The sequence below is a fragment of the Ptychodera flava genome, chromosome 11, assembly GCF_041260155.1.
Source record: "Ptychodera flava strain L36383 chromosome 11, AS_Pfla_20210202, whole genome shotgun sequence".
In the NCBI taxonomy this organism is placed as follows: domain Eukaryota; kingdom Metazoa; phylum Hemichordata; class Enteropneusta; family Ptychoderidae; genus Ptychodera; species Ptychodera flava.
In genome coordinates this window covers 8,291,115-8,318,971 of record NC_091938.1, presented here as the reverse complement: position 1 = coordinate 8,318,971, position 27,857 = coordinate 8,291,115, and the positions used below count along the sequence as shown (strand labels likewise).

Sequence of the window (27,857 nt, the reverse complement as noted above, 5' to 3'; positions counted from 1 at the left end):
TACGTTCGTCTTATATGCTAATTGTGATCGAAGTCGCTATTACACCGGTCACATGACTCACGTCTATCATTATGCAAAAAACGTGGTGCGATCTTCAAGAACTTCAGAGCTTTTCCCATTTGGTCAACCCGCTGTCTAAAGTCGGACTACCTGTGCCCATAAAGGTCACTAAAGTTGAAGAAAACAAGTAAATTACCATGGAAAACAAAGGATTTTCCGGAGAACGCAAAAGCCAGGTAAATGATTTGATCATAGAAGTTGCGCGAATCGTATGAGAAAAAAACTCCGTTTTCCAAATTGATTTCCCCGCCATCTTAGCACGTAGAGACGCTGGCAAGGTAGAAAGTTGACGGTTTGTCATTTTCTGAAATTGTCGTATTGTTTAGGCCACACGCGGTACGATGGACTAAGGATGCCTGATATGTTACAGAAAGCCTGTTTTTATCCATCTTGGTGATAGAAGCCCCCGCCCGCGCTCTTTGCTCACCTTGTTTGACCCTTCCATGGCGCGAAAGTAAGGTAGAGTCTGCAGTAAGTCAATATACCTTCCTGTGGTTACATGTTCATCACATTCTGAACAGCAAACCCCGAACAGTAGGTATAGTATACGATACTTACATCGAATATAAAGCGGTGTACTACATAAAAGTAAGCTCAGATCATGGGCAAGCAACATGTACGTCCCGCTCACACGGGCATTTCTTCAAAGCTTTCGACAAAGAACACGGTGAAAAGGAACCGAATCACAGAGAAGGTGCAGCTCCGCGATGCCGCCTACAAAATGTGTCAGACCATGGTGACAGACCGATAACCATAAGAACACGATCAGTCGGTTGAAGTGGCTATCGAAGATTGCGTTCGGACGGACTGACCGCGGGACGAGTTACTGTCAAAAGGCATTTTTTCGACGCATTGCGATGCGCAATAAAGCGCTGAGTCGCGAAAAGTCAGAAAATCTGTGTAAACTTCCTTGACATCAGCCCGCAAGACACTTTAACATCAAAGCGCAAATCGTAGTATGTGACATTTTAACAGCTCCAGGTAAACACAATACCAAGTAACGTTTAACGTATTTTTCTATTATTTAATTCCGTTCGTGAAGTACAGTATCTTGATTTCTTCTTAAAAATCACGTAGGAATGCCTGGTGTTTATTGTCAAGATGTGTCTATGCATTTTGTCGACAACGGAATTTAGTCTTGACTCGAATGCATCCGTCGATGAAATAATTGTAGGCTACACAATGCATGGATGTTTGCACAGACGCTGTTTGTGTGATGTCAACATACATGTCGAGAAGGAGAGATGCAAGAACACACGTTGAAAAGTACGTAACTCTGACATTTTTGTGAACATAAATTTTTTAAGCAACTTTTAAACATCGTGACAGATTACTGTGACGAGGAACGCGGATAACATCAACTGTTACCTGGAATATTTTATTAGGTTTTCCCGCGCCCTCCAGCGTAAAAGTCGTCTTATTTGTTACGCCGAAATAGACAATTGACAGAGCGTAGGCTGGGGCCAGCGCGGTGTACTGTAGGTCAGTTTCTGATGTATGGCGTTAGCCATTGAAAGCACACCCAGCACATTTTTATCTCTGTGTATTTGGAACCTGGATCACCTATAACTCATTTTGTAGTTGTAAACATGAGGTAACAAAGCAATTCCTTCAGATGGTTGGCCGGTCAGTCGTCTTCCAGCGAAATCTATACAGCCGTCGTAAATCGTGGCTGAAGCGTCCTAGCTAATTTAAAAAGAAGTAACTTTAGCCGTCGGCACTTCTTTTAATAATGAATACAGTTAGTGCACACCCTGTGTGGGTTAGGCCATTGCAACTTGGGAAGGGGTGTGTAAAATTAGGAAGAGCTAGTTGTGGAGCAAAGACAGTGAACAAAATGGTTTTCAATCTTTAAGAAAAACAACAAACGACTGGGAACTGTAAAAAGTGTGAGATTCTGTTTTGGACCTAAAATGACAAACTCTATCAACTCATAGAAAAAAAAAAACGTGTAAAATTTCGTGACGCGAAAAACTTCGCATGCACACACTCCTTCCAGAGACCTAACACTTCGTCTAATGGTACATCTCCCCCCCCCCCCCGTGACAAAGATACGACTGTCTACACCATCAAATATTTGGCATGTCATGGCAACCAGGAAGATGGTCAAAGCGACAGCTCAGCAGTTGTATTATTGACTATAATGTTGTCAAAATATTAAAGAAATACAAGTTCAGGACGTTTTCTTGGTGCTACTGTCTGAACAGAAAAGCCAAGCTGCAGTCCTGCACAGCTCCTTTACAAACTGTACACTATCAGAACACTCGCTTGAAAAGGAGCTCATGACCTTACGCGCTGAGGTCACAGGGGTCATTTTAAAGGCTTTGCAAAAGGACGAGGTACGTACAGCTCAAACCTTCAACTGGGATCGCAAACTGGTACCTCTAGTGGGTTCAAAATGCACTTCAGGACCGGGCCGAGTTTGCCTCAAGGACTGGTCACAGTTCGCTTCCAGGACTGGTCCGTTTGTTTCGTGCATCTGTCCTTTATGCACTCTCATTGGTCAAAACCAATGTGTTGTTACTCATGCTTCCCTTTCTCGTAATTTTCGTCAAATGTAGAGGCAGTTCCTTGTAGATGGCAACCAAGAATATTCAGTCTCGAGAAATAGCAGACTGTTTCCAGAGAAACAGACGACTCTCGTTTTGGGCCATACTTGCCAAAATCTCACAGAATCTCAACAAAGCACTTTATAGTGTGCACTGCGTAATTTTAACCATCGAGGTCGGAGGTAGTGATCGTTTCTCGGAGGTTTTTGTGGAGGGACCGTGGGAAATGTAAGCGAGATTGCGGGGCATCATATTGTTGGTAGCTCCTTGAAACTTCGAAAGCCTAGCACCTTCCTTCCATTCTGGTTGCCCCTGAATAAAACTAAACTACATCATGGAAGAAATAAAGAGACCACCATGATACGGTATCGGCAAGATAATGTTTTATTTGTGAATCACTGACTGTCGTCAGACTAGATTTTCACCAGTACGACGACGCTCCCGTACTTGCTCGCCGCGTTTGTAATTTTTGTCACGGACTTCCAATACGCACTGTGTGTAATGCTTGCCCACCATCGCCACAATTCGATTACCGTGGAACTAAACCACAGTTTTTGCATTTTTAGCTGGTCTGAGCGAAGTGATCACAATCTGGTTGACGATGATTGCGGATTGTGACATCGTGCCCTAAAAATCGTCAGCACCTCCGTATTATTGTTGCTGGTTATTGTTGGCATTTGTTTATTAACTGTTCGTATACTTACGGCGAACTACGCTTTTAGGTTCTGGAAGCGAACCAGGACCGATCTTAGAAGCAAGCTAGGACCGGTCCTTCAGTGCATGTTGAGCCAGCCGGGAATTCAAACGGGCGTTCCCAGTTAGGGGTTGAGCTACCCTTACATACCCTGCAGAGATTCGTACATGGCCAGAAAAAAAGATCAATAAGGCTGCATTCAAACCTCTGGAGAGGTGCGGGAGAATTGAGGGGGATTCGAAAATATCAAGGGTATCTTGGGAAGGGCAATTGAAAAGATTTTGGGACGTACAGGGGGGACTCGAAACGAAACGGTCTTCTGATTTATATAAAATATGTGTTGAGTTAAAAGTCGGAAAAATAAATTGCAATGGGAAAACATTCTCTGTCTGTATACACTGACATACAGGTACTTTCTGACGCCCATAGACATTAACCCTTTGAGCGCCAAAGTCTATTTTTATCCCCTTTGGAAAATAAACCAAGTCAATTTTTCTCAGATTTTTGCCAAAATTTTGAGAAAAAAAAACTCTAGGCAATGAAATGTGATGTCCATTTAGTACAAAACTATCAAAAAATTACAGAAAGATTCATGAAAATTGGTAAAATTTTACACTAAAATTTTGGCGGGAGAAAATTGAAGCGCTCAAACGGTTAACCCAGATGACATGGAGCAGCTCCAGCCTCGTTATTCTGTGTATCAACAGAAACATAAATATTGTTTTTATAGAGCAGTACAAAGATTGCAGTGAGCCGCTTGTTCCAATGCACACTATTTATGAAACAGCCCGCCCACAACTTTTGCAGCATTCTCTAGCAGAGGCTGGAAACCAAACGTTTGCGCTGAAAGTTGTAAAAGCAAATGGCAGCTATTGATAACCGTACTGAAAACAGCTTGTGAGACCCCCTTTCAGTACATTAGCATTGGAACGGTGGAAATCACACGCGCCTCGGGGACCGATATTCTAACTCTCAGAGTTCTACAATTCTTTTCTGATCTATCACTTGTGGGGGCTCATTTTAAAGCTCTTGGAGAAAGAAAAACTTTCACCGTCTTTGTTTTTCGAAAATCAAACATTTAATTTCCGCATAGAGTTGACACGGGATGGCGGCCATTTGAATTTCAAATATCGCAAAATGCTGTGTAATTTGTTTCGCAAATTCCAAACTTTGCATGGTGACCCCTGATTTCCATTGTTGACTTGGTAAGAGAACGGTTTAAAGTTTCATTTCGGAAAGTTTGAGCAAAAGTTTAAGCCTGTCACTTTAGAGGTGCATGCTACAACCTTTAGCAAGTTCACTGCTTGGACACAAATGGGACAGTAAACACACTCTGACTGGCGTTTCAGTAAACAACGTAGATTAAAGGGTGAGAATAGGCCATTTATATGACCCAAGAGTGACCTCACATCCTGGTATTTTGTCAGTATGGAATCATACAACAATTGACTTTTCTCCTTGTTAAGAAAGAAACCCGATTTGTTTTGTTCAAGGAAGCTGTTCAAAATATGAATGTATCATTGATTAGTGCCGAGTTTGAATTCAAAATGGCAAATCCATACAAACAAAAAAGCCAGGATGTAAAGGTCGGTCATGAAAGAGCATTGGATACTCCAAACTATTGCACAATGTCTTCGATGTGAAAAATGCTTGTCGTACGCAACTTGCTCTTCGCTGAACGTACAAGTACTCCGCCTTCCAGTTTTAATTCACAAGAAACAAGAGTGAACAAACAGCAAGTCTCTGAAAATAAAACAAATTGCTCCACACTGACAGTTTTTTTTTACTTCATGTCATAGTACTCTTACCTGAGTCACATAGAATATTCAAATAGGAAAAAGGGTGAAACTTGATATAAGTGTAAACGTTAATATAATTTTGACTTCATATATTAAATCTGCATAAATAACCTTTATAACGTATTTCAAGTTTGCTGAAGAATATTTTTAACTCACTGAAACAAATATAGAAAAAAAACTTTCAAAAAAGCAAAGAATGAAAATAACCGTACTTTGGCATACTTTTCTAACTATGATGCGCTTTTGTTTATGTTCGCGAACCATTGTCGTGAAGACGAGAGTTGGCATTGGGCTGTACAGAGCAACGATTGGGAATTTCGTCGATGGAGACGCAGCCCACCAAAGAAAGTTACCCAACACAGGATATTTTGGATTTTTTTGCTCTTTCATATCACTGACGACATTGTCACTTTTGCGGATTCCGTTAAAAATTTACAATATCTTATAAACAGATTGAAGACATTTTATGAATGGAGGTGAACATAGATAAGATAAGATTATGACATTTCGTAAAGGCACACTGTCTATAACGTGACAACAATAAAGGTGGAAAACAAGATAAGGCAGAAAAATGACATTTTGACAGCACTATTATATAAGCAGTAACATATAAGTATTTCTGGCTTGATATTTTCATCCAGAAACATATGGTCCGAGGCTGTCTGAACTTTAGATCTTTCGGTTTCTAGTTGCTATTATTTATTTTATTTCAATACGTTGTACTATGATGTTGCCTATTAAGATTTATACTACCAACCTTGAGTGTCCTGGTTTTATCTTAGCAGTGGTTTGTGAAAACGCACCAATAAGGTTATATATACCATTGCTGGTGCGTTCGCTGTTGACTTTGTCAAAGTTAATCTTGTGATAATCTGGTGACAGCGTCAATAGATACATAACTTACCCTTGCTTGCTTTGGTGCATTAGGCAATCAAAAGCATCCGATCACAGGCCCACGGAACGTTTCGTAGATCGTCGTCGGATGGGAAGTGACTGACACTGTGAGGCCGAAGGCCGAACCTCGGTACTGTATAAGAATTATACAGTACCGAGGTTCGGCCTTCGGCCTGACAGTGTCAGTCACTTCCCATCCGACGACGATCTACGAAACGTTCCGCGGGCCTGTGATCTGATGATAGATCATGGTCTCTCCATAGGACAAATGCATGACACATAGAAGGAGAAAAATAAATCTTTACAAACCAGTGCTAGGATAAGACAAAGACACCCACGGTTGCTAGTATAATTTTTACTGCAATATCATAGTCCAACATATTAAAATAAAATAAAAAAATAGCAACGAGAAACATGTATCGAGACCAAGACACCCCTACCCCTGGGGACGGACATTTACACTAGCCCATGTTGTTCCACACGGTCACCGTCTAAAAACGTTGAAATGAAAACGTGCACACTGCTGTTTTTTGAAATCATGATGTATCATTCATCGATACCATAATGAGGGATTATTTATGTTGTTCTGGCCATTTACAAATCCCCGGTGGCTTTGGTAAACTTCATTACTTTAGAATAAAAGCGTAAACAAGTCGACATAGTTCAGCCTGTCTCACAATGGATATCTGTTCACTACATTGTATACTGATCGATGTCCTGGAAATTTGAAAACTGTGAAAGTTGAAAGTTGTTGAGTTCCTGCATGCAAAAGCGTGATGAGATAGAGTTACAGTCTGGGGGTTTTTGAGTCACATAGAGCATACTAAATGTTGTCAATAATAAGCTAAGCGAACAAACACAGAAAGAGGCTTTTTTTGAACTCATTTCGTTTGAGTTCAACGTCCGATTCGTACGGCTCAGCTTGATCGACACGGTACACTCGCCAGCCATACCGTGCGTGCAACCCAACAATACCTTGGGCCAATAGCGCCAAATCGTAAGGACCAATCAGAAGAGGCGATACAACTTCCAGCAGTAACAAAGGCATTGCTGACTTTTGAATTGAGTTTAAAACCTGTCTTTCATTGATGTTCAAACTCTTCACTGGAATAAGGGTTACTGCCTATACTTACACAGGCGACTGTACAACCGCGAAGGAGCAATGCTTTGCTTGCAGAGTCCTTTTCAGTAAGAGGAGAAGGGTGTTTGTGGGTGTTCTCAGTGCCTGTGATACAGAGTTTCCGCTGTAGTGAAAGGGACAGTTGCTATCACCTTTGGTGACTTTTTCACTATTTTGGTTTTTGATGTCTACAACTCTTTCTTGTATTCCTCCAAAATGGCATGTTGAGATACACAGACAGTATTCAGCTTGTCAACTCATCATGAGTTAACTGCATTACTTTGTCGGCAAGTAAGTCTGGTCCCTACTAGAATTCAAACGGTGAACAGCAGCAGTGCATTCTACTCGTACAGACGCTGTATTGACAAGATAAATAGTGGCACATAACTTATAATTCACATACGAAACAAACATGGTAAAAAAAATATCAATCAAAAGTTACAGCCATGGGAAACATATTCGTAAATTTGCCATATCGACCCAAACCATTACTTGAAGCATGGAGGTAGCAGCTACCTCCATGCTTGAAGCTACAACTCGCCAAAACTCGTCAAGAAGTGACCCCCCTACATTAATATGTTCTGCCATAAGGTAGTGGCTACCGTATGAGCTGCTAACGAGTTATTTGGTCAGAGCGATAAGGGACTGGACACAAATTACGGGGGGGGGGCGGTGTTTTTTGGGGGTGGGTCGCCATTTTTCGCGCAAGCATTTTTGAAGGGTCATAAAATTTTGTGCAAGCCTTTGGGGGAGGGTCACCTTTTTTATGCATCGAAGCTGAAATTGCATGTACACGTATTAAAGAATGTGGAATACTGAAAAAAGAAAAAAATGCCTCCTGGCACTTTCATTTTCTGACATTTCCATTTTCGGCGCGCCCTTCGGGCGCAAGTTTAAGGGTATAATAAACAATGTATTGATGATCCAAGCACCCATATTTATTTAAGTTGTCATGACTTCTACTTATCCAACTCCTCTATTGTACATATAAACTGTCCCCTATAATGACGCTTTCAATAACAATTTGGGAGATCACTTATTTGACATCATTCTCCCATTGACAACACATTGGGTGTCGGTCGGTGGCAAATGTTCATGAAGCTGTATGTACATTTTTCATTTTTTGAGGACATTGACAGAATACAAACTATTCAGGATAGTGCAAAATGTCATCAATAACAACTGGAAGCTTCAGGTCGAACAACTTTTGAATAACAGTTTAGGATAAGATAACCTACGAGTTATTTGTAGTTTCCTCATAGCCTACAATGTATAGTGAATCAACATTCGGTGAAATTCCAAAATCAAATTTCTTGCACAACCATGGACTTGACACCACTCTAGTCTAATCATGAACATTAAAACTAATAATTAGGTGTACATAAATGCACAGATTTACCTAGTTTTGTATTGGAAAAAAATATTCATAGTTTCATCATAGGCTGCCATGCATAGTGAATGGACATTTCAGTGAAATTCCAAAATCAAATTTCTTGCACAACCATAGACTTGAAACCACTCTAGTCTAATCATGAACATTAATACCAATAATTAGGTGTACATAAATGCACAGATTTACCTAGTTTTGTATTGGGAAAAAAATATTCATAGTTTCATCATAGGCTGCCATGCATAGTGAATGGACATTATCGATGAAATCTAAAAATTACATTTTTTGTACATGCATGCACTTTTTACCTGCCACTTCAAGCAAAGTACATTTACATGAATTATCACACACTTATGATTTGATATTTTTTGGACAAAGCGTTATATCAGCCGCATTTTGCCTTCCTTTTGGGAGGGGACTTCAAAAGTATAGCAAGTCAGAAGGAGGTCTTGAACACATTGCGGGTTTGTTTGGGGGGGTATTGAGTAACAGGGGAGGGTCACTTATTTTCATGCACAGATAAGGGGGAGGGTCACCAATTTTTGTGCATGAACTTTTGAAGGGTCACTATTTTTGATGCAGCGGTTTTTCGAAAAACACCACCCCCCCTGTTATTTATGTCCAGTCCCTAAGCCCCTACGTTGGTGATCGGCAGAACAAATTAATGAAGGGGATTAGGGAGGGCAATTACCAGATATGGACAGTTTTCTTTGAAATACTACATAGAGATAGCTAGGGTAAAGTAATGGGCACACTCTAGACACAGGTAAGGTTTGTATAATAAAAAAAGTTTAATACATGATATTTATTGATCATATTCATAACTTTTAGACAAACATTGCTTGCAATACCCTGTGTGTAAACCAAAGTAAAACTCGGCTCCTAATTTCGGACGCATTCGTTCTTTGTTTTTAGCGAAGACGGGGAGATCTTTGGATCTCAGCGCGATTTCATTTACCCGACAGGGCACTTTTCCCGCGTGAATTGTTCATTGAAACGTGACCACACCTGGAAAAAATTATCACGACGACATTTGTTCCCGTGAAATAAGAGGGCACAAAGGTTAACACAACCTCAGCGACGTGAATGAGAAATAAAATGATAAATACAAGACTTTTTGTTGTATCGTCCCTCTTTCTGTGAAGTTGGCAACGTCCCTTGTACTTTGAGTCACTTGAGGTCTGATGAACTATGTGCTATACATTTCAGAAGATGGGCATTATATAAATTCACGATTCACTGCTTTTTGAGTGAAAACTGTCCATACAAACTTTAACCAAGGGTTGTGTTGCCTGACGTTGGGTTGGTCGCCTGCCGTTTATCGTCTAGTCGACAACGCAGGGCTCCTGGCTCAAGCCTGCAGCTTGAAGACTTCGGTCGTGTCGCAGTCTATTCTGGACTACATTGAATTTTAGCGCCAATTGTAAATGATATATTTGACGTGTATACAGTCGTGTGTTGAATCTTTCGCGTTCGGCGCGGATATCGGCTATTGAGAGTTTTTAGAAGACTGCTTCATAAAAATTTAAGAAAATGGCGGAACCTGGACATTTTTCTGTCTCCCTCATTTCAGGATTATAACACGCACCTCCCATGCTATACTATACCGGACGTGACACTCTTTTTCTTTTTTAAAATCCTACACTCACTTTATAGTGTACCAGATGTTCTTGCACAGATTCATTTTAACGTTCCTGCTTTTACCTTGCGTCGGGCTGTTCTTTTTAGACCAGTGTCAGCACGTACGAATATCTTGAAACATTCATTTCTATCACGATCTCAGACATATTTTAATTCTATCAGAAACAAGCAAAATGTAGATATTTTTAATAACTTCAGTAATTTTCGTCATGGATAATGTAAGATCCTTTTTTCTGAATGATTACTTTTATCTGGATGTATATCTGTGTGTCATTTACGGTGTTGCTGTTTTTTATGTGAAATCTCCTGTTTGTTTGTTCTCGTTGTAAGTGTTATATATTTATTGTTTTTGTATTATATTTTTATTTTCAAACGAACCTGTTATTGGGGCTACGTGTTGGTTCGAGATTAAATAAAAAAAATAAATACCAACAGTAGAAAAATAGAAACATAAAAGAACAAGCTGTAGAGATAACAGTTATTTTGCTATCATCGTCATGGTTACTTCCGACTCAAAAAGCCGACCCAGAGAGAGAGAGAGAGAGAGAGAGAGAGAGAGAGAGAGAGAGAGAGAGAGAGAGAGAGAGAGAGAGAGAGAGAGAGAGAAAGAGAGAGAGAGAGAGAGAGAGAGAGAGAGAGAGAGAGAGAGAGAGAGAGAGAGAGAGAGAGAGAGAGAGAGAGAGAGAGAGAGAGATCCTGTTCTTAGCACTTGGCAAAATTGATGCAGTGATCGGATTAGCCAATTTGCGATTAAATTACTGCTACAGTAGTAGTTTTTTCACCGAATGTCAATTTTGCCCCGTCTGTCGTAGTTTGTGATCAAATGCCGTGTGAGATTAACATAATCGATGCATCAGGTCAGAAAACAAATTAGAGCAATTGTTGCGGCCGTATAGGGTTCGGTTGCCAATCTGAGGCAGAAAAGGCAATGAACTACCCTCTTGTCCTTAAACCCCGGGTCGAAAAGGCCCGGGATCGAAATTAACTCTCTGGTGTCAAGACGATTATGAGGTGTTTCTGTTTCTGTTCTCCTTTGAAAGTGCAATCGTTATATAAATATGTCGCTATAGATTTTTGGATCAAGTCGGCACCGGGCTTTAAAAGGTCATTAACCTTCGGCAGATCTGACTCGACCAGTCCACCAGACAATCGAAATTTGCTAGACAAACTGTAAGGATAATTTCAGGATACTGCATAATCGACTTCGTCTGAAACGAGCGTTTTTAATTCTTTTCAAACCACTTGACATTTTCTTTCATTTGTCCTCTGACACTGTTCACGTCTACATTCACAGGGCACGTCGTCTATCTCAGTTCAGGTGGATCTTGGAGATGACGATGACTACATCGTTCGCTATACCAAGCCACCTGGTGGTTTAAGACCTGACGTCGACGGCATCCAAAACGGAAGCTTCCAGCACTTAGAACCACCGCCTGCTTACGACGACCCCGCTCACACCGACGGACAGACTGTTGGCGCTACTGAGCCCGAAAAGGTTGAGAAGGTAGTCGATGATCCCTGGGCACTTCCCGAGCTCAAATATACCGGTAAACCTTGGTCAGGTGAGCAGTCTTTATATTGGGATCAACCTCTGATGACGAATCTTCTTGTAGTCGATGTCAGGAGGAAACACTCTTGTTATTTGTGCTTACACGCGAAGCATTGGCACACACGTGTTTTTGTACTAAAAGGCAACCGGACGGAAATGGGACAATTCGTACGTCAATTAAGGGGAAATTTCAAGAAGGGTCGATGTACACTTAGGTAGTTGTCAATAAAAGGAAATGCATTTATATAGGAATCGGGCGGGGGTCTTTGTAGGGGTCTTTATAGGGATTATTTCGCACTAACTCTAACTGCTAGGTCTTTCTTGGTCGCATTCAATTACTCTCTCTCTCTCTCTCTCTCTCTCTCTCTCTCTCTCTCTCTCTCTCTCTCTCTCTCTGCACAGACTCTGACTTTTCTCATACGCAACAATGCTGATAACACAGTGTAATAAAACTTTTCTGATTGTTTTAGTTAGAACAAACAAATAGTTTAAGTACGTGATCATTCCTGATTTATGTTGTTAAGCGAACCGCAAGCAAAACGGGTTGCCAAAATTTGCGCTTTTTTAGCACACGTGTGAACATGTGGGTTAATGTCATAGCAATGTCTGTCTTTCTGTCCGTGTGTGTGTTGTGTGTGTGTGTGTGTGTGTGTGTGTGTGCACGACAAATAGAAAGACAGACTAGCAACGGGTATTGTTCAAGGTGTTAAGCGATTTCGTAAGCCCTCCATTTTCGCCCCGCCTCAGGTAGCTCTCGCCTCTCTTTTCCGAAGAGTGCCGACCATGCATCCTTTGGTCATTTCCGGATTTTCGCCAATTTTTAAGCGAAAGTATGTTCGGCAAAGTTTGTGTTGTTGTTGTCGTGTGGTGCTGAGCGGAACTGGCGTGCTGGGGAAAAGGGGAAAGTTTTGAGCTTCGGGAAAGTGAGTTTTACCATTTTAAAATTCCTCTCATATTTTTATGAATATATAATGAGTGTGTTTGAACCAAATTTGAAAGTCTTTTATCGATACTTCTGGTTTTACTCAATGGTTTACGGTCAGTCATATCGTCTTTAAAAGTTTGTCATGGAAGGATGTGTTTATGAAACTGCTGTCGTGCTATGTTTTGATTAGCGTGAAGCAGTGTTTCTGCCCTGAGAGCTAACAAAGTAAGCGACTGGCAGCACGATGCCATCTCGTCGTACTTTTCGCATAATCTCGTGCAATTATCAACCATGAACAAAGTCTCAAAAATATCTAACACCTGTCGAGCTCTTTTTAATATGAAAAGGCCATAGTCAACCGAGACGACCATGAAACAAAAGGCTTGCCGCGTTACTAGTCTGTCTTTCTATTTGTCTGTGGTGTGTGTTAGTGTCTGTCTGTCTGTCTGTCTGTCTGTTTACACGATATCTCAAAAACGCCCGAACGGGTTCAAGTCAAATTTGGTAGACCGGTATCATATGCTAATTGCAAGAACGATTAGATTTTGGTTAATGTGGCTTGCATAGAAATGAAGTTTTGACATGTCATTTTTTTATATAATGGTTTCCTATGGAGATAGTAATGACATTGTCGACATATATCAACATTATGATGATACCATGAGTGTCATGTCAATTATCTGCTCATTTGCATATTTTAATGAACTTTTATAATGAGTGATATAACAGTGAAATTCCTACACCAAATCCATGACAACTGCAACGAATATTAATCTGATATATATCTAATTGTACTGAGAACAATTGGGCGCAATTTAATAAAGTTTTGTGATTAGTCATATAACTCCGAAATGACTGCACCAAATTTGATGAAATCTGCTGCAAATACTGATTCGACAGATAGCTGACTGTGTTGTGAAACATTTAGTAATGGGGAGTTAATTGAGGGTTCATTTGCATATTTAATGAACTTTGTAATTAGTGATATAACTCTGAAATTACGCCACCAAATTTGGTGAAACCAGTGACAGATATTGGTCTGATAAATATCTAATTGTCACATGAAGCACAGATCAGTGTCAAGTTAATAAATAGCTCATTATCTTTCATATTTTATGAAGATTTGTACTTAGTCATATAACTCCGAAATGACTGGGCCAAATTAGATGAAATCTGCTGCAGATACAGATCTGACAGATAGCTGACTATGTTTAGAAGCATTTAGTAGTATGAAGTTAATAAGGGTTCATTTGCATATTTAGTAAACTTTGTAATTAGTGATATAACTCAGAAATTATGACACTAAATTTGGTGAAACCTGCTACAGATATTGATCTGATAAATATCTAGTTGTCACGTGAAGCACTGAGCAGTGTCAAGTTAATTAAAGGTTTATTTGCACATTTTTTGAATTTTGTAATTAGTGATATTACTCCTAAATTGCAGCATTAAATTTGATGAAACGTGGTAATTTTCCAATGAAGAATTGAGCAGTGTCAGCTTATTTTACAGCTCAATTGCATATTAAATGAAGTTTTGATTTAACCCCGAAAGTACTGTGCCAAAGTTGATAAAACCTGCTACATACATTGATCTGACAGATATCTGATTGTTCTGTAAAGCGTAGTACTACGTAATGAACCTGCTATAAACCACGTGAGCACATTCAGTTCGCCTCTGGTCTACGCCTGGTATAATACTAGTGCTTCATGCAAAAGAATGAGCTCCAAGCCGAACCACTTTATTCACATGAACCACGTGATTCGACTATTTTTTTGGCCATACGAGGTATGTATTCTTCTTACTTCGACCCAAACTGACGAATAGTTTGATACTTTAGCTGCCTTTTCTTGATTTACAGAGCTAACTGGTTCACAGAAGGCATGGAGAGTAATTCGAGACGGCGTCATCAAAGTGGCTCTCTTGCTAGGGCTGCTGTACCTGTTCATCTGCTCCTTGGATTTTCTCAGCTCGGCTTTCCGTCTGCTCGGAGGGAAGACAGCGGGCGAGGCCATCGGAAGCAGCATCGTTGCCACAAATCCTATCTGCGGGCTCATGGTTGGTGTGCTAGCCACCGTGCTGGTCCAAAGTTCCAGTACGACCACGTCAATCGTCGTCTCCATGGTAGCCTCCGGCAGTAAGTGTTCCGTGGTATTACACACAATTCATCTCTTTAACTTAATTGACAAAGTTCATAGTACTGCCAAAGTTCATAAATCTAGACGTGCCCCTTCCCTCACCTGTACCGTTACGACATCACTTAGGAATATGTCTCACCAGCCTGAGTGCCCAGACGTGATTCGAATAATGAGCGTATAGCTGATTAAAGGCGGGCAATGCTAACCGGTTGTCATAGTACGCCTAAAAAACGATGCTTATGAGTGGTGTAAAGAACAGTACCTTAAGTTTGTAATTAGATACCGGGACACACTAAGTAGCGCACAGTCGAGGAATGTAAAGATCTCCGTACACACTTTTTATTTCACTGATACAAACAATGTACCACACACTTGGTACTGCGAACATGCTTGCATACCGGCACTAAAGCGACTTCTTAGGTATGATGACACTTGTTTTTTAAATAAAACTAAAATATGGTGTGTGGTCTCGCAATATTTCTTTTGTTGTATTTAAGGTTTTATTAGTAAACAATGGCATTTTTGCCTTAATGTAATAAATACCCGAAAGATTACGTTAGGCAAGGAAAAATACGTCAACAACAAGTATCAAATATAGAAATAACGGGCGACGCGCTGACCATTAACGTTTATTTGTGGGCAAGGACGAGAGGAAAGCCCAAAATTAACGTGCGAGGCTTGCCGAGCCCGTTAATTTGGCTTTCCTCGAGCCCGCGCCCACAAATAAACGTTAATGGTCAGAGCGGAGTCTGTTATTTCCATTATATTATCAGCGAACCCAAGAAAACCGTCAAAATTTCCGAAAATTTCAGGCGTGAACGACAACTGGGCCCCAGAAACTGAGCAATACGCGACGCACTATCACGCGTGCTGTAAAAAATTGGCAAATCCGGATATGCTTTCAGAAAAAAGTATCTCAACTTGACCTGCAAGTGCTCCATTTTATTTTGTGATTGATTATGATTTACGTTTGAGCTGTAAAGTTACGATACTTTGAGTTGTTAATCTTATTATTCATATTCACGGGCATGTAAACGAACCATTGTTCTGTATTTGTGGTCAGTCACGTGGTTCAGCTCCACCAATCAAAATGCGGGCAGGGCATGGTAATATAATGAATCCTATGAAGCGCGCAACGTTCGATATAGGCATAAATAAAGTCCCTTGTAACATTTTCCCGAGTTTTTCTTTTCTTTATATCGCTACTTTGTATAGCTCTTTTTGTACAATTGAACCCCATAATTAATGCACTTCCCAGCAACTCGGTCGCTCATTGAAATAAATAAATAAATAAGTAAATAAATAAATAAATAAATTAACCAATAAATTAATTAAGTAATTTAAGATGGTATAGTCTCCTGCGTGTGTAAACACTGAAAATTTGCTTAAAATTGTAAACATGTAAATTCACTCTTTATCACAGAAAGATATATATTACAATTGCCTTGAGTTCATGATTTTGACATTTAAGCATACCCATCCCAATTAAACAATACTATGTGGTTGGATACTGGTTATATGGTGAGCTTTTATATCTGTACTTTGTTGTGACTTTGAATTTCATTTTGTTGGTTCAATTTTTCAACAGTCATGAGGCAACTGATTACTGTCTGGCAGGGAAAACCAGGATTTGAAAGGTCTTTGCTATTGCTGTGTCAATAAATTATGTAATTACATCTATTTTATTTATCTTTTTCAAGTTAGGGGTCAGTCAAAATTTCTGTGGAAGAGAGGGCGTTACAAGAATTCATCATGGTTTGCTGGGTGGGTACTCGAAATTTCGGAATTTCTAATGTAATTCCTCGGACCCCAGGCCGTAGATAATGATGGCTCCCACAAACAGGGATGTCAAATTTTGCCAGAGTGTCACGAAAGAAGATCTCATCGGAGACGACACGTGTGCATAGCGTGAAACAACATACCTGAACCAAAGCTAGATAAATTTTATAGGCAGAACTGCTGATACAAAGAGTTAGTTTGAGTAATGGACGTGCTTCGATTACACAATCAGGAAATGGAATTATTTCGTTGTGTTTCCTGTGATACTTGAAAACATTCCTCTCCGCCACTCCCGAAATAAACACTCTTTCGCCTAACATGCCACCCATCGATCTTGAAGCGTAGACATTAGAATACCGACTGTGATTGGAGAATACCTGCTTTTATGTATACTGAAGCGATCACAGCACTAAAATGCCCTTACACTGATCTTCACCTGGTTACCATTTGGACCCCATGGTAGGTACCTGGCTACCGTCGGGACCCCATAGCAGGTACCTGGCTACCGTTGGCTGGCAGGTTGCCAGAGTAACTTCGTAGTTGGCTAGAGTCGTGTCTTGCAAAATCATTTGAACAATTGGTACCAGTCGGGACAGGTAACCCGGTACCATTGTAGCGACAGACAGTTGCCACACAGAAAATACCTGATACATTTACACATGCCTCTAGTTTATGATGATAGACAGGCCCCTCTGTCTTTTGTTCGGGACTTGTCAATTTCTTCGACCTGGGGACGGTGAATTACTTTTTTTCGGACGTCATCTTGGAAAACAACAAAAGCAGGCTGACCCCCACAATTCAAACTTATGTAAAAAGGTGATAGGGTTATCCCCAAGCCAAAGGTGAAGAAGAGTGTTATATATATATATATATATATATATATATATATATATATATATATATATATATATATATATATATATATATATATATATATATATATATATATATTCTACATTCTGTCATTATATTTGGCGACATCGTAGTATAGCAATTTCACACTTTCTGTGCATAACCAGATGTCAAAACCGTTGTACATAAATTGTTCCAATCACAAAGAGACAACATCGGTAAATCAAAAACTTCAGTGGGTAATTAAACTGTCACCAGCCACCACGGCAAATGTCCATGAGCCCATACTTTGCTCACTGAGTCTGTTTTACCTAATACATCATGTCTGGGTAAAGCGTAATATTCAAGGATCGGTAGCTGTATCTTTTGACGATTGTTCTCGGTTTTTAGTCCCCACGGACACCGTCCGGGGGGGACTTATAGGTTTGGTCATGTCCGTGCGTGCGTGCGTGCGTGCGTGCGTGCGTGCGTCCGTCCGTTCACACAGATATCTCAGAGATGCAAGAAGCGATTTCATTCAAACTTGGTACAAGGATTACTTCATATGTCATACAGATGCACGTCGATTTGTTTTCCAGGCGGCCATTTTATTACGATTTTTTCATGTACAGAGCCATAACTCAGACATGTTTCAACCAATTTTATTCAAAGTTGGTACAAGGACATTGACCAATGTCATAGATATGCACGTCAATTTTTTTGTGATACGATCCAATATGGCCGCCAGGCGGCCATTTTAATACGATTTTTTCATGTACAGAGCCATAACTCAGACATGTTTCAACCAATTTTATTCAAAGTTGATACAAGGACATTGACCAATGTCATAGATATGCACGTCAATTTGTTTTGTGATACGATCCAATATGGCCGCCAGGCGGCCATTTTATTACGATTTTTTCATGTACAGAGCCACAACTCAGACATGTTCAACCGATTTTATTTAACGTTGGTACAAGGACATTGACCAATTTCATAGATATGCACGTCGATTTGTTTTGTGATACAATCCAATATGGCCGCTAGGCGGCCATTTTATTACAATCTTTTCATATACAGAGGCATAACTCAGGCATATCTCAACAGATTTTATTCAAAGTTGGTACAAGGACATTGACCAATGTCATAGATATGCATGTCAATTTGTTTTGTGATACGATCCAATATGGCTGCTGTGTGGCCATTTTGTTACGAGTTTTTCATATACAGAGGCATAACTCAGGCATATCTCAACCGATTTTATTCAAAGTTGGTACAAGGACATTGACCTATGTCATACATATGTACGTCGATTTTTCATGTGATACGATCCAATATGGTCGCTAGGCAGCCATTTTATTACGATGTTTTCATGTACAGAGCCGTAACTCAGACATATTTCCACCAGTATCATTCAAAGTTGACATTGACCTATTTCATACATATGCTCGTCAATTTGTTTCACGTCATGTAGCAGTAACATGTCAATTATTGAAGTTTCGTAAGTAGGCTGATATGTCAAGAAATATGTACTGCATCAAATTCATGAAACTTTATACAGACGTTAACTGATGTTAAGCTCACATTGCTTTAACATTGAAAAAGACATTTATCAGTGTAATTTTAATTAATTTGTAATTGCATAAGTAATGAACTTTCCTAATTAGGGTGATATAGCCACAAATTAATACAGCGTCAAATGTGATGAAACGTGATACAGATGTTGATCTCATAGTGTTGTAAATACTGCATCAAACTTTATGAAATATGGTACCAGTGATAATCTGTTAAGTGTTAGAATTGTATGCAAAAATGTTTTGCAACATCCTGTTGATTAATTCCTAGTTGACTCATTTTATGAACTTTAGGATGGTGGCCTACATTGGTTTTATGTTTTCATCACCATGGAACTCATTCTTGGCCATTGAGCGCCATCTGTAGCAAAGTATTTTTATCACAGACCTAATTAATGAAGAGGACTCTATCCTCTCTGAGGACATGTAATCAAAGTACCCATTATTAACAAGTCGGGACTGTGTCATCAACGATGACTTGTTATCATGTATATAATAACAACGGAAAGCAGTTTGTCAATGAAGCACACATTTGTATAAAATAGGCATCAAAATGTATCTAATAATCAGTATCATATAGGGTAAATAAATTGTCGATACATGAATTTTGGTCGCGACTGAAAATTCACTTTTTGGTTCTACATATACAGGCTATTTCAACAATCTTAACACTGGGCATTGCGTTGTACCTTTAACCCTTTCACCATCATGGTGTACCCCTACAGAGGAAAATGGGAGTAAAAAGGTTCAGAGAGTACATAACGCCGTAGTTGATATTACTGAACAAATAATAACAGAAAAGTTGTATTGTCATAAATTACAGCTACTCTGCCTTAAAGGAGAACTAAGTTTAACTCTGTGTTCATGATAATTTAGGTAAAAAAGTTTATTTTCAGTGAAAATTCATTATTACAGTTCTCTGAAACAGTACTTAAATAGTTCTCCATGCACTATAGCTTCCAAGGAATTGAATCAGAATTTCTTACTATGTTTTCCCTGTTACCTTTTTAATGAAAGAAACTTTATCAAGGAAAATATTACGAACAGTAGTGTTAAAAAGTAAAGTAATGCTTCAACCAAAACCATGGACAGGAGCAAAGAAAAGAAAGCTCTTTTGCTTGGTTCTAATTACAAAGGCGAAGGACATCCAAAAACGTAGGAAAACCTTGAGGTATAATTAATATTCAAGAGGAACAAAATCTGTATCCCTTATAGTCTCCGAGATTCGTTACAGTAGGTTAAAGGTTATGTAGTGTCATGAAAAGTTTGAAAACCTTTGTGGTCCGATACCTACCTATATTCAAAATGACAAAACTGTAGCTCCTTTAGGTGCTGAGATACATTATAGCGATTCAAAGGTCCTGCATGGTCATCCAAACAGTTTGGAAAATTTGGTGATCTTATACTTAATAATGCTCAAAAGGAGGAAAGCTTGTAGCCCAAAATCGTTGCTGAGATTCATTTAAGAAGGTCAAAGGTCATCCGAGGTAATCCATAAAGATTGGAAAACTTTGTGCCATACGTCCGACCAATCACAAGAAAGAAAACTGTAGCCCCTCTTGTTGCTGAGATACCTTAAAGTAGGTCAAAGGTCATCTGTTATCAATTCTTTTAGTCCTTGATTGTCGAATATTCAAAAGGAACAAAACCTGTAGCCCCTATAGTTACTGAGATTCATTAAAGTAGGTCAAATGTTCACAAAAGATTTTGTCGCATACTGACTCATAATTACCAGAAGAAAACCTGCAGCCCCTGTAGTTCTTGAAATACACTGATTTTGCATAATTAATTAGGCACGGGTGTCACCATGTCACGGCCAAACACAAAAAGCTGACACAAAACTCAACAACACAAACAAGTGTGAAATCTTGTCTCTGATTCCGACTACATCTCTTCCAGTTCTGCAGGTTCGTCCCGCCATACCCATCATCATGGGAGCCAACATCGGCACTTCAGTGACCAACACCATCGTGGCCCTCTTCCAGGCCGGCGACAGGCAGGAGTTTCGTCGGGCCTTTGCAGGAGCCACCGTGCACGACATGTTCAACTGGCTGTCGGTGATCGTCTTGTTGCCTGTGGAGATTATCAGTGGCTACCTGTTCCGCTTAACAAAGGCAATCACCGACTCGCTGCACCTACAGTCAAACGAAGATGTCGACGTCGAACTTCTGAAAGTTATAACGAAACCGTTCACCAGTCTTATAATTCAGGTAAAATGTCGCGTCAAGAAAATAAATGAATGGATGAATGTATGAATGTATGAATGAATGGATGAATAAAGAAAAAACGATCAAACAATCAAATAAATAAATAAATAAATAAATAAATAAATAAATAAATAAATAAATAAATAAATAAACAAACACGAATACATATGCACGTTTATGTAGAATGATATGAAAGAACTTTAGGTCCCTAGTGAAGTGTGTGACGGATTTTGAAAATAAAAACATGTTCTCAGTCTGATTATCTTGTATGAACCGCACTTGGCAAATTTCAATATCGTTTCTTTCCTTCACTAGCTGTAAAGTACACTGAGATCTGTGCGATGTTCTCTATTTAAAATTTCCTGAAGCAGCTCTAACACATGTATTGGGCGAAATGTCGTGCACAAAAAATATATATCACAAATATTTGGGCGAAATAATTTTTATAACAATCTGCAACTTGTTTTTCAAATTGGCGTTGTGGTTCTGTATACATTGCCGCGATATTTTAGTTCGGTTAGAATATTCAATATATATTCTTCTCCATCTATGCTCACTAATGATATTCGTTTATGCAAAGTGTAGTATTGATGAGGATCTTTTCAGTATGCCAATCGACCGATGAGTCATCATCAATAGAGAATATTCATTTAAAAATTGTGCATTATGTAAATTGGGATAATAAAACTTTGGCCACCATCCAGTGTCTTTAAAAACCGGATGCAGATATGCGACATTTCCATCTTTGATAGTGAGGCGACTATATCAGAAGGCGAACCGCAAAGAACAAACAAATGTTGAAACGTCGCAACTTCAATTATAACACACCTCATCCGCAGTCTGTGGTTCTGATTCGTCAAATGAGAGTCACGTGGTATGCGTCCTTTTTGTGCTGATCCATGTAAATGACATTATCAGGCATTAGTTGTCAGAACTGTTGCCTGCCAGCCATCAGTTCCGAAAACTGATGTCGGCTAACTTCAAAAACGACATGTGCGCAAGCGCGAACGTGAATGTAAACAAAGATTTCGTCTGCGGCCGAGCAAAACGATAGTCTAGAAATTTCTCAGTCTATCCTACTTTCTGAAGAAGAACTGAATACTCTGGTTTCCAACAAATACTCGAAATGGACGAAAACGATAATCAAAGGTGCATTGAACGTTTTTCAGAAGAATTGCGATGCCGGGAAAACATCATTCTTGCCGAACCACTCCAACTCCATGACTTTTGTGCATTTTGTACATTCTTTAATGAATGGTAGTGAATGATCGTCCCCGAGGCGCATTCTACCTTAGAGAAGCGAATTTGGTCGTTATACTTGACAGACCACTAGATCTGGAAGGTATAGTCAGAATGACAATGTGGACATTATTTGTTGTTTCTCAGATTCGAATGTACTTTTCATATTAGAATGAGTAGAGCAAACATCGTTTGTCCAACTGTTCCTTCACTGTTTATATCACTCTTTCTAATAAACTTCATGTTGTTTCACTAAAGAGCCAGAAGAATGTTAACATACATAGTGTTCGATCAACTTAATTTATAACACACCTCATCCGCAGTCTATATTCTAATTCGCCAATTGATAGTCACATGGGATACGTTCTTTTTGTGCTGATATACGTAAACGACGTCATCAGGCATCATTTGTTGGAACTGTTGCCTGCCAGGCATATGTTCCGAAAAATGATGCCCTCTGATGTCAAAAACGATATTGACGCATGCGCGGATCGGAATGTAAACAAAGATGTCGTCTGCGGCCGATAGAAACGATAGTCGAGAAATTTCTAGGTTTATCCTATTTTTTGAAGAAGAACTGAATGCTCTGGTTTCCAACAGGAACTCGAAACAGACGAAAACTATAATCAAAGATGCATTGAACGTTTTGCAGAAGTATTGCGATCCTGTTTGGAAAAACGTTTTCTTACTGAACCACTCCGACATATTACATGCAACAAGTTTTGTGTATGGTACATTCTTATGCATGACTGCGAATGGGGTGTGTTATAAAACACATATTGACTGGCCATGAGGACAACAGCATACGTCTTTAACCCCTCGGGCCTGTGAGTCTCCCCAAAAAAACAGACTGTTTCCCTCGGCAACATCCATTTTTGGGGGTGATTCACAGTCCCTCGGGGTACAGACGTATGCTGTTGCCCACATGTGTATACTGTACACGTGTAGACTGTACTGTTATTGTTGACTAGTCTATTCTGGTCCGGACAAGAATTAAAATGTAAACAATAACAGTGTATTTTCTAGAAGTGTGTTGGCAAGCTAAATGGTTGGCGATTCAGTATCATTTTGGGAGTAGAAAAAGAACGTGCAATTGACAAACAACACAATAGCTACTATTGCAGAAAAAACTATCATTAAAATTTACAGCAACTTTCCCTTTGACTTTAAGAAACGTGGTTGAATTTCAAAGTGTCCCCTGTGCACGTTCAACCTTTACTTTTTATGCTGGTATTTCTTCTCTTATTTTCATTGCTAACCCAACACCAGCAACTTTCGAAGGGGAATTTTTCAAATTCCAGGAAAAAAAATATGACGTAATTTTACTTTTATTCCAAGACTTTACAAAATCGATAAAATCATCCATATATTTCCTTCCATTAGGTGGACAAAAAGGTCATCACGAAAATAGCGGAGGGCGACGAGTCTGCCTTGAGTAAAAGTCTTGTGAAACACTATTGCGAGACAGTGGACGACGTTACCACATTCTTAGATAATGTCACTGAACTAGTTAATACCACCAGCGCCCCAGGAGAACCACTGGAACTGAAAAATATGACACTGCTTAAGAACATGACCAAAACGGAGACTGTACCTGTAGAAGCATGTAAGTATAGCACTTTGTCGAAAAGCGACACGGGCTCTATGTTACAGCTCACGTCCTGTCAAGTTTTCGTATATAAACATGGGGGGCACCTTGCCATTTCTGTACAGAGCTCTTCATCAGGTGCGGTCAATTGGTAAATGCAGTTAATCTTACAAAATCATCACAAATCATGTTCTCTGAGCTGATATACTGACTTTTAATAGTGTTGACCTTTGCCTTATAGAAGGGGAAAGTGAAGCTATTCATAACTTCTCTCCCACCATCATGTGCGAATAACATGAATTATAATGCTATCTGCCCTATCTATAGACTGCCCATTTCCTCAACAGTCAAAGCTCCTCACTGCCCTAGCCTCTCCAGACAGACATCGCTTAATCTTCCCTAAAGTTTTATCAACCACAATATTCCCCTCCCCCTATTTCCGGTATCCACATCCAGGAATTTTCTCCCCGCCTACTTTAAAAATTGAAATTTCTTCTCGGCTCCAAATAAAAATCGACTATTTCTCCCAATTTAAGTATTTTAAAGTTGCCCACCTTCTGAAAACTGCACACCTTTTTGCACGAACAGTTTCATTGGCTGCAACTGGCATTTTGTCCATAGGAAATCAGACAAAGAAATTGGGACCCGCACCTGCGATATTATTTTATCATCTTTCCCTGTTTACTGTGTTGGTTAGATAAAGTGGTGTCACATGACAATGCGAAATATGAATACATTTTACAGTCAAACTTGATAGAGTTATCGTGTAGCTGCGGTTCAGTTTCTTCTGAATCCAAAAGACGTTTTGTATCAAAGGGAGGGTCTTCCCGTCTGCGGCTGCGCGACTTTCTTGTTCATTAACATTGGCGATGTATGTCATGCATATGTGAAGCAAATCCAGCATTTGGTTCATGTTCACAGTTCACCAGTTTTGTAGCTTCCAATTACAGCAAGATTTTACCAAATAAACTGTGGTTGCGTCCCTTCGTTTATATGAAGCTGCTTCGGTCGCGTCATCAGTTTTAGTTCAGCCGCCATGTAAACATTTTGGATATGCACAAGGGATGTTTGGATACGTTGGGCACAGCAACAGACACCTCGTATGGATTCAACACGCACAGTCGCAGACAGAATTACCCGTTGCCTTTAATGCCTGTTTTAGATTTACTGCAACAGCTACTAAAAGAAAATAATTTTGTAGTCTCTTACAAACCGGACGTCAACAACCATGGATGTAAAAAAGAGACTTTTTTTCACATCCATGCAACAACCAACCGTAATCTCAAACGGTCATTGCACTGTTGCCACTCTGTTGCAAACTACACACATTTCTATCCTCCTTGAATTTCCTAGTCAAATTCTGAGGGTATGATCTTTTTTATTTAATGTTGTTCAGTTTCCTTGTTTGACATTGTTCTGTGCACTGTTCCTGAAATAGAAACTGAAAGACGCTGCACTCGACAGTGATCAGTTTTTTTTTCAACTTTCCTGTTTGCGTATTGTTACGTGCAGAGAAAACGAACAAAAGGGTGAACTCAGCAGTTTCCGTTTAAACAAAATTTATTACGAAAAAAAACTAATTGCTAAGTCAGGGATAGAGTACAAGCTTTAAAAGTGTACAGACTACTTATCTCAGCTGGGACGGCAAAGCTCCAGTCTCAGAGTTGTAACAGTCAGTTGGATGAATGAACAGTCCTTGCAGGCTTGCAGCTGCACAAAGTCCACAGTATAAATCCAGGGTTGGCAGTGAAGGTCTTGAAAAGTCTTGAGAATGACTACTGCTGGAGTTTAGTAACACACAAGAGACACGATCCCAAAAGTCTGACTGGAAGCTGTGCACGTCCCTTTTATAAAGGCATGTAAGAACAATCTAGAACCTTTTATTGACATGCTAATTACTGTTCTAAAATTATCTCCCTTACACAACTAATCAACTTTCCAGAACATTCCAAACATGACTAATTGAATTCAAGGTTGTGAGGTCATCAAGGGCAGTGACCTTGAGAATGTTCTAGACTAATTGAACTCAGGTCATGATGAGTGTGGGGTAAATGACCTACATAACAGTATCAACAGCAACAGCATCGTCCTATCTGACTGTTTCACGGAAACAATTTAAGCGTGAACAGTTAACTTCAGAAACTGAATAACAGAACATCTGTTCTCTCTTACAATCGAAACACACTGATCCTACCCGTTTGAGCTTTCGAAAACAATTCGAACCCCCCCTACCGACCTCCAGGCTTGAGAAACTGACAATTCTCTCAACGACTCTGTAATTATATGACTTTATTATGTTTTGTTTTGTCAATATCGAGAAACAAAAATATTTCTGCTGTAAGTACAGCGAAAAACGTGCTTTAGAGTCGAACACAGCCAAAATATATTGGATATACTGCGAGTCTACAAATCATCATCATCTTCATCATCCTCACCAATATCATCTTTTTTTCTCTCTTTCATTAATAGGTCATTTTCTCTTCTATGATTTGAAGTGGAAGTATAACTGGACGGACTCTCAGCTTGGCGTACTCATCCTGATATTGGCGTTGTTAATCCTGTGTATCTGTCTGGTATGCATAGTGAAACTCCTCCACTCCTTGTTGAAAGGGCAGATTGCCGTAATCACTAAGAAGGTTATCAACTCAGACTTTCCTGGCCGCCTATCGTTTTTGTCTGGTTACGTTGCCATTTTAGTCGGGGCGGGACTCACAATGGTGCTTCAGAGCAGCTCGATCTTTACGTCGGCCATGACACCCCTCGTCGGCGTGGGTGTCGTTACCGTGGAGAGAATGTATCCTTTCACCTTGGGGGCGAACATCGGTACGACGTTTACGGCTATCTTGGCAGCCCTGGCCAGTTCCGGCGGTAAACTTAGAGCAGCCCTACAAATTGCCTTCTGCCATCTCTTCTTCAACATCACCGGCATTGTGATCTGGTATCCTATACCACACATGCGCAAGGTGCCGATTTATTTGGCGAAAGTCAACGGTAACACAACGGCAAAGTATCGCTGGTTCGCCATCTTTTATCTCTTCATCATGTTCTTCATATTTCCTGCCGCCATCTTTGGTCTGTCTGTCGCCGGGTGGCCATATTTAGGAGCCGTAGGCATCCTATTTTTGTTAGTTTTTATTTTCATCATTGTCGTGAATGTCTTACAACGCAAGCGACCCCGCATACTGCCCGAGAAGTTGAGAAATTGGAACTTCCTACCCCTGTGGTTGCACTCGCTCGAGCCAATGGATCGTGTCATCACTACAGTGTTGGGCTTGAGGTTCTGCCAAAAGTACTGCGCCTGCCAGAAATGCAAATCAGATGACGACGCACTGGTCCAACAAAACCATACAGAAAACGGGGGCATTGACCTGCACAGCAGAACTAGCGTGGCGAAGAATGAAAACTAAAATGCTATCAAAGGAAATTTGAAAAGTACATTTTGTATACTCACCTTCTACATGTTACTCGTACATAAAACAAGATTATAGCAAAAACGGCTATTAGGGACTGGTCAGTATTTCTGGCTGGGGATTTTTTGGCGATATTGAATATGTATGTATATATAAATATATATGTACACACACACACACACACACACACACACACACACATATATATATATATATATATATATATATGTATGTATGTATGTATGTATGTATGCAGGGGTTTCATTAAGAGCCGGCAGCCGGCGAAATTGACCGGTTATTCTCACGATTTCGCCGGCAACTTTTTCGGAAAATTTGAACTCTTTCATAGCTAAAATATGGTTTACCTTCTGAAATGATACGGAAAAATTTCACAAGCTGTGTAATCAAACTTTTCAACGGCTTTTATGTGAAACAAAATTTAGAAGACGAGCGACTATTACGATCGCCTT

General features: G+C 39.8%; 1 protein-coding gene across 1 annotated transcript; it reads left to right on the top strand.

Annotated features, from left to right (window-relative positions):
• The first annotated feature begins 63 nt into the window (after positions 1 to 63).
• Positions 64 to 27,555, top strand: LOC139143438 (sodium-dependent phosphate transport protein 2B-like). The gene is made up of 6 exons (XM_070713752.1): positions 64 to 236; positions 11,442 to 11,709; positions 14,483 to 14,758; positions 20,843 to 21,153; positions 23,773 to 23,995; positions 26,447 to 27,555. The coding sequence occupies exons 1-6, from the start codon at positions 198 to 200 to the stop codon at positions 27,382 to 27,384; spliced, it is 2,055 nt and encodes a 684-aa protein (XP_070569853.1). The 5' UTR covers positions 64 to 197; the 3' UTR covers positions 27,385 to 27,555.
• The last annotated feature ends 302 nt before the right edge of the window (positions 27,556 to 27,857 follow it).